We start from the raw sequence: 8,255 nt of genomic DNA, 5'->3' as shown, positions 1-8,255 counted from the left end.
TGCGCCGAGCGGCGAGTGCGCGTTACCATGGTAGCCAGACTGGCTACCTGCGGGCTCTAGTAGCTGAGATCTCAAAAGTATTTCTGAGGCGCCCCGGCGCGGGTGCTGCTTCAGAGCCCTGGTTACGATCTGCTGAGCCCAGCCTCCGCTCTCTGTGAGGAGGGGCCACCCAGCCGGGGTCTTACTTTAGGGTGAGGTTTCCGTTTGGGCGTGTCACCCAGAGGGCACGGTTACCCTAACGCCCCTTTCCTCCCGAGGGGACTTCTCTGACACAGGCGCCAGGTCAGGTTGAGGTCTCTGTTCGCGTGTGGATCTGCCAGTGGATCTGTTTGGGGTGGGAGGATCGGGCACTGTCGCGATGTTCACAGACGGCATCACGATTCTCATGCGACCCGACCCCTGCTCCCAAACTATGAGTGGTGTTGGGGGTGTGGGAGCAGAGGTTGGATCTGGGAGACAGGGGGTGTGTCGTTGCGTTTTTCCCTCCTCAGAGCCCTCCAATGGCTTCCCAGGAGAGGGTGGAGACAGTGACCAAAGGAACAGCGTTCTGGCGCTGCCCCAAGCCAGCCACTTACGCCCCAGAGACCTGCGAGCTGCTCAGAGGTCAGTGCGTTAAAGGACACAAGAAGAGAGGTGGTCACAGTTACCCTCTGTAACTCAGTTCTCCCCTACATGACTTATGGTTTAGCAATTGCTGTTTCCATTTTACATATAAGGAGCCTGGAGTTCAGAAAGATTCAGGGGTCCTACAACTTGGAAGTGGCCAAAAGTCAAAGAACTAAGAATTTTAGAGTAGTTAACTCCCGTGCGTCCCTTAGATCACACTTTCAATTTCTCCAGGGAAGCTTTATTTCCTCCCCACCCACCACCACAGTGCAACCAACTGTTAGGCGCCAGCACTCTACCAAATACCTTTTCCTTTGTGGGCTTAGTAGTCAGATACTTAGTAGTCAATTTCCTTCATTGGCAACCTGTAGTCAGATACCTAGTGTGTCCCGTTGAACTAACATTGAATTAACAGCCATCTGCCCCTCTAGTTCATGAACTCCATCAGGACAGGATGCCTGTTTTAGCTACATTTGTAGCTACAATTGTAGCTCCAGCCCCTGGCACATGCTTAATGAATACTTGTTCATTCATTCCTTCATCCACTCAACAACAAAAAAATTTAAGCCCACTATGTGTTTTAGACATTGTTCTAGGTGCTGAAAATACAGCAATAAAAAAGAGAAAAAAAAAAACAAGCAAAAATTCTTGGTGCCATGGAGCTAATATTCTAGAAGGAAGGTAACAAATAATAAGTAAGGTACATAGAACTTAGGTAGTGATGAGTGCTATAGAAAAAAAACAAAGCAGGAAAGGAAAGGAATTCCCTGGCGGTCCAGTGGTTAGGACTCGGTGCTTTCACTGCCAGGGGCCTGGGTTCAATCCCTGTTCCAGGAAACTAAGATCCCACAAGCCGCAGTGCGGGGTGGCCAAGTCTTTCTCAGGTGCTGAATGGGGGCAGGAGGTGATACAATGTTAAATTTCAGTGGGGTGAGATGAAGGCATCTGCCTGCAGCTCAGGAGGCCTCACTGAAGTGCTTTGTCCTGCAGTGATGATGAAGGAATCCAAACTGACAAACTTCCAACAGCGCCACATCATGGACACCATGAAACGTAAGAGGCCATCCGCAGAAGCTTCCAGGGCAGAGGGATTCTGGGCCACATTTTTCATGCTTCTCCATATTAAGGAGTAGGGGACCTCATTTTAAAAGAGAAAAAAAAATTGAATAGTATTTCTGACTCTTGCTCCTGGGGAACTGACTTGCAGGGTCTTTGCTTCTTCCCCAGACATGGGTCACGGCACATGAGCCCCTCCTGCAGTCTGGCTCCAGCCAGCCTTCCCAACAGATCACAGCCCATTCGAGACTTCCTGCCCAGCCAAATACTCTGAACGCTGTCAAGTCTACAATCTAATCCCGCCCTCTTACACACATACCATACGAGCTCTCCAGAGGAGAGGACTGTGTGTGTCTCATTCATAGTTTTATTCATTCATAGCTTAGCTGGCAGGAACAAGATTACTGGCAGGCTTCCAACTTAGGAAAAATATGCAAAACCTTTCCACAGCTCACCTCTGACCACACATTGTATTATTTATTTTTAAGGAAAACAAAAAAGTGGATGTACATGGGCACAATAACAAGGTGCTCTCTAAGATCTTAAAAACAACCTTGCTTTCTGAGATTTAACTGAATCAACATGTAGTGGATCAGAACAGAGATCTGTAAAGTTACCTTTAAGAGGATGCCAGAAGGTCAAAACCTGCCAAATTTCACTTGAATTTACCAATAGCTATTGCCGTCTCTCTAGAAAGAAGGTACCTATCAGGAGGCATCTGGTCAACCACAGAGGCATAGGGATGGGAAAGTCAGAGAGACAAATATTGACAGTGCCTGCCCAGCCCTGGCAGGGGGAGGGAGGCTCAGGCCAGTTCAGAAGTCAGATCTCCTTCCTCATTGTAGACAAGGAAAACTCAGGCTGCCATTGCCTAGCACCACAACACAGCTGAGTCACATAACTCAATCTCCATACTCAGCAATCTACTAATCATTTTGTGTCCCCTATAACATGACTACAAAGAGAATATGCTAGAAATTCCACTAAAAGTAAATACCAGGAGACCAAGAACTGGGTCTGCCTTGTTCACCATGGTACCTTGGCTCCCAGGCGCTCAATACTAGTTGAAGGACTAATTGCATTAGTGGTTAGGGCAACACAAGTCACCGGTTTGCCTGGCAGTTTTGTTCTCCTTAAAAGGTTTGTCTTTAAAATATTGCCTCCAAGCATTGGTGTTGAGTCTGGTTTCTTCTCCTAGAATCATCTCTCTATTCCTCTCTTTTTTTTTTTTTTTTTTAATTTATCTTATTTATTTATTTTTGTCTGTGTTGGGTCTGCTGCACGCAGGCTTTCTCTAGTTGCAGTGAGCGGGGGCTACTCTTCGTTGCGGTGTGCGGGCTTCTCATTGCGGTGGCTTCTCTTGTTGCAGAGCGTGGGCTCTAGGCGTGCGGGCTTCAGTAGTTGTGGCTCGCAGGCTCTAGAGCGCAGGCTCAGTAGTTGTGGCGCACGGGCTTAGTTGCTCTGCGGCACGTGGGATCTTCCCGGACCAGGGCTCGAACCCATGTCCCCTGCATTGGCAGGCGGATTCTTAACCACTGTGCCACCAGGGAAGCCCTATTCCTCTCTTCTTAACCAAGTCCTACTTGTTGGTTTGAGGCTTAGTTCAAATTCTGTTGCAAGCCACAAATTCCTCTCCTTCACCTGGACTCCCAGAATTACTTGGGCCATAATTATCTGCTGAGACTGAGCCAAAGGAAGAGGTAGCATTTGGTACTGGACAGGTAGAAATAGCAGAGAGAGTAGGAGGAACATTCTAGAAAGCACAGCATCTCTTCAGAGAAGAGAGATAAACCATGGTGTGGCCCTAGGTAGAGGGCGCGAGAAGGGAAAGGTAGTGGGGAATAATGGCAGCTCTATCCTTCCGGTTCCTCAGGGCAGACACCTCAGAGACATCCTGTCTCCTCTTTCTCTTTCTCCCAGACCCCACATCCAACCCATCAGCAGTCCTGTCTGCTTGCCCTTCAAACCATATCCTGACTCTGACTACCTCTACCCTCGACCCCCAACGCTGTATTTTTTTTTTTTTTTTTTTTTTTGGCCGTGCCGCGCAGCTTGTGGGATCTTGGTTCCTGGACCAGGGATTGAACCCATGCCCCCTGCAGTGGAAGCACAGAGTCCTAACCACTGGGAAGCCAGGGAAGTCCCAACGCTGTATTTTCAAGGGCAGCTAAAGGTCTCATGTCACTCCTCTGCTCAGAACCCTCCGATGGCTTCCCACCTCGCACACAGTAAAAGCCAGTCTTTCTAGAGGCCTACGAGGCCCGGTATGTCTCTTGCCCTCTGTGACCTCTGACCTCTATTCCCATTACACCCCACCCCTTGCTCAGTCCACTCCTGGCACCCTAACCTCCTGGCTGTTCCTCAGACCCTCCAGGCACATTCCCACCTCAGGTCCTTTACTCTTGCCATTCCCTCTGCCTGGAATGCTCTTCCCTGAAATAACTGCAGGGCTGGCCTCTTACCACTTTTGGGTCTTTTCTCAAATGTCTCTGTCTCCGTGAGGCCGTCCCTGGCTACCCTATTTATAACTGTAAATCCTGCTCTGACACACCCTGTGCTCCATCGCTGTACTGTCCCCATCACCATCTAACGTACTATATATTTCACTTGTTTTATCATCATCTACATCCCAGATGTTAAGTGCCATGAGGGCAGGGCTTCATCTTACTTACACTTTACCCCCAGTGCCTTGGGCCTGGCACAGAGTACACGCTCAATACATATTTGCCAGGTGGATGATAGAAGAAGGCTGGAAATGTAAGGGAGGTAGACAGGGGCCAGAACAAAACAGTGGCTGGGCACTGTGCTGAGCTGGGCTTTAAGGCAATTGAGAGGAGGGCCCAGTCAACCAGGTAGGAGGTGACACATTTGGCTGGCCGGGGGGAGGAGCCCCAGATCTGGGTCAAGGCAGTGGGGGTGGACAGTAGGAGGGATTGATGTCTAGCACCAGCCAAACCATCCCTCCCTGCCCAGGGACCAAGCAGGTTTTAGGAATCCATCTATAGAAACAAAAGCACCAGGACAAAGGCTTGATGTACAAGAATGTTTATTACATCATTGTTTGAAATAGTTTAAAAAAAAAATAAAACTGGAAATTGCCTGAATTTCTGAAACTAGGAGACTCATTGAATAAATAATGTGTACATTCTAAAGACTAGTATATAGCTATAAAAAATAAGTTATATGTAAATGGAGTGATCTGGAAAGATGTCCATGATAGATTGTTAAGAGTCTATTACTGAATAGAATACAGTATGATCCAGTGTTTGAAACATGAATCTTATATATGCACACGTATCTTTGAACATGTTTATGTAAGCATCAGAAAGAATGGGCTGAGACCACCAAATTGTTATCATGGCTTATTGCAGAGGGGGGCTTGGAGGGGAGAAGGGAAGACCCTTCTGTACTGTTTGACTTGTTATAACAGGTAGGGACCACTTTTCTAAATTAAAAAAAAAAAAGCCAGGTGGCCCCCTCCCCCACCCTGACCCTTCCTTCCCCAGGAGGAGACACTCTCCCCCTACAGTGCAGCCCAACTTCCAGCCAGAGGGTGTTGCCTTCCAAGCAGCCGGCCTCAGCCATCTACTTGCCTCCCATCCTGGCCGTCCGGTCCCACCTCCGGCCTGCCAGCAGGTGCCAAGCCAACGGGGCCTACAGCCGGGAGCAGTTCAAGCCTCAAGCCACCCGTAAGTGAGGGGCCTCCAATAGAGCCCCTCTTCTACCTCCCTCCGAGGGGGTGGGGGGCAGGGAGACTCGCAGCCCGCAGAGCACCGAGCAGGCAGCTAATCAAATTCTCACGTTGTTTATACCGATGCTCTTGAACCTCAGCACATGTTAGCTTGGGGGCTGCATGGGAAACCAGTTCGGTGTTCGTTTTCATACATTTTTCCAGAACTCTCTGTAACAATTAACTGGTTTCCGCCCATCTCTGATGAATGTTTGGCAGTCAGGCATCACGGCCACTGCTCTCTCAAGCTCAGACGGTGCCTGGAACCCAGGGCTCTTCTGCGCTCCAGCCTATTTCAGGGAGCCCTTCCCCCGCACCCGTTTCTACTTGGCACCTGACATGGCTCTTGGCCTAGCCCCTCCGACAGCTCCACGCAGCCTCCCCATCCCGGCTGCACCGCGGCGGTCACTGAGTGTTCTTAGCCTTGCTCTGCACCCAGGCAACGTGTGGGTTTTGACGAAGCTCTCTTGTGGGTTCTTTCAACCCCTTCCTGCCTATCATGACATGACCAGCTCAGGGGCACCCAGGGTAGAAGGTGCTGGGTTTGCAGAAGCCCTACCCATGTTACCCTGGAGCGAGCGTGCCCAACTGGGAACACAGACCATGAATGGGGGTGCTCTTCACGCCTTAACTAGGCCACGTCCGGGCCCGACAGGAGATCTGGAGAAGGAGAAGCGAAGACTTCAAAATATTTTTGCCACCGGGAAGGAGCCAGCGGAACGGAAAAGAAAGCCCCCTCCTGTGCGGCAGGAGAACCCAGCCCCTGAGCTGGACCGGTTTGAAGAACGTGAGCCCCTGATGGGCCAGTTACGCTGGGGAGGGGAGTGTGTGGAGGGGGGAATCCCTGAGGGGCAACGAGTGAGAAACTGACCGCAGAACTGCTTCCTGTTCCCGAGAGAAGCAACCTGCCGTCCCTGCCATCCCTCCTGGGAGCCTGAGGGCCCCCGTTGCCCTGTACACTGACGGCCCTTTCCCTTTCCAGTGGTAAAGGAAATCCAGGAGAGGAAAGAATTCCTGGCTGACATGGAGGCCCTAGGGCAGGGCAGACAGTACCGAGGGATCATCCTCACTGAAATCTCCCAGGTAGGAGAAGCAACAGGGAAATGGAGTGGGGGGGGGGAGGGGGCGATGCACCCCTATGAGTGTGGAGGACGAGATGTGAGCGGGAATAAAGGGTCAGCTGCGGCCGTTTCGGGAGTCCAGCTCTACCCTCACATCTGTGGTGGCTCCTGGAGTTCCTTCCCTGATCCCCAGCTTTCCCTGATGCCCTCTGCAGAAACTACAGGAAATGGAAGACCTTGACCACAAGAGGAGTGAGGAACTTAGGAAGGCTCTTGCCACCACTTAATCTGCCTCCGGAGGGGGGCGGGGCAGCCCAACCTCTACCACTGGAGCCCACCCCCTTGCCAAGCAGGGTCACCCCCAGGTCAGCCCACCCACCCCGGCCTTCAGCCATGTAAATGGTTATATAGCACTGCCCCCACCTAGGGTACCCTGGACATAGCACCCTAGAAAATGGACCACGTCTCAGAAAATGAGCTGATTCTCCTTGAGACTCTGCCCAGGGATCCTCGGTCAGCTGAGCCTCTGAGACCAGTCACAGATACAGACACAGACACACATACGAGTCTCTTCTTGGGGAAAGAGCCCCACACACAGTGAAAGCAAGGATCCAGGTCTCACCATCTTGGGTGTATGTCTAAGGGCATCCACTGGGCTCCCTTCCCACGGCCTCACCCACTGCGTGTCCCTGTGTCCGGCACATTAGGTTTTCCGAACTTAGTAATGAATATGATTCCTTTCTTCCTACCTGTCTTAGGACCTACTTATTTGACTTCCTACAGCTTTAGGCAAATATTTGACCACTATGATTAACAGGCTAATAAGACACATTTAACATAGGTCATTACGCACACCATTTTGTTTTCAGAGGGATAAACCTTATTTGTTCAAGGAGTTAGAATTTTTCAAGCCCAGTTGGTTTCTAGCTGTTTTGCATATTTCAAGTGAAAATGGAACGAAGGCTCCTGGAGCACCCCATGGCCGGGCGCTACGGTAGGTGCCGGTGTCACTCTCGGCTGATTCTCTCAATAAACGCCTGCAATGGTTCATTATCCCTATGTGAAAACCAGAGCTCACCAAGATGCTATGACCAGAGTCATTTAACTAGCAAGTAGCCTACTCAGGATTAAAAGTTAGCTTTCTGTCTTTCCACCGAACGCACAGCCCATAGAAAGAAACCCAAAGGGGTGGGAGGGACCCAGACTGAAGGGGCCCTGCTTTGGAAGTCCACTCCCAGCCCGTGCAGTCTGAGCCCGGCAGCCTCGTCTCCGACGGCTCGCCTGTACGGCCTGCCTCAAAGGGCTGCTGAGGTGACATCCGCCCACAGGAGCAGTGCCCCAGGCCCGGTGCACAGCGCATGGCGGTCCCCACGTCTTGACAACCACAAGCCTTATGGTCTCCAGTATTCTGTCATTTTCCTGTCCCCATAAATCAAAGTATTTCAGAAATTTCAACCAACCATCCCACTTGGAGGGATTCATATAATCCTCTCGGGCCACATGACCCAAGTTTGGGTTTGCAGAATAAACATGGCCCTGCAGCCTCAAACAAATAAACAGAGAGGACCAGATCAAGGGCTGGGCTCTGGAACATTCCATGAGAAGCCTGTATCCACACACCCTCCAGAACCTGAGGGCCAAGGGTGCAACATGACGAGGACAGCCGCCCTCCACCTTGAAGGCCCCAGCACGTGGCCCAGGGGCAGCGAACCAGAGAACCCAGGACAGCCCAGGACAAAGTCAGCCCACCCGTGACACCACAGCAGCCTACCCTAGATTTAAATTCGGATTCGTTGCCAACA

General features: G+C 51.0%; 1 protein-coding gene across 5 annotated transcripts; it reads left to right on the top strand.

Annotated features, from left to right (window-relative positions):
- Positions 1 to 17: 17 nt before the first annotated feature.
- On the top strand, positions 18 to 7,520 carry LOC309610231 (UPF0193 protein EVG1). Of its 5 annotated transcripts, XM_082352818.1 has the most exons (7): positions 18 to 191; positions 492 to 603; positions 1,597 to 1,659; positions 5,169 to 5,351; positions 6,048 to 6,179; positions 6,375 to 6,475; positions 6,669 to 7,520. In XM_082352818.1, exons 2-7 carry the CDS (start codon positions 501 to 503, stop codon positions 6,738 to 6,740), a joined length of 654 nt encoding a protein of 217 aa, XP_082208944.1. In that variant the 5' UTR covers positions 18 to 191; positions 492 to 500; the 3' UTR covers positions 6,741 to 7,520. The 5 variants fall into 5 exon arrangements, with proteins under 5 accessions (XP_082208944.1, XP_082208945.1, XP_082208942.1 ...); XM_082352819.1 differs by lacking the exon at positions 1,597 to 1,659; XM_082352816.1 differs by lacking the exon at positions 1,597 to 1,659 and having other exon boundaries at positions 29 to 191; positions 6,375 to 7,520.
- The last annotated feature ends 735 nt before the right edge of the window (positions 7,521 to 8,255 follow it).

This window comes from Balaenoptera borealis (assembly GCF_965194805.1).
Source record: "Balaenoptera borealis genome assembly, chromosome: 13".
Lineage (NCBI taxonomy): Eukaryota > Metazoa > Chordata > Mammalia > Artiodactyla > Balaenopteridae > Balaenoptera > Balaenoptera borealis.
This window is presented reverse-complemented; position numbering and strand designations above follow the sequence as displayed.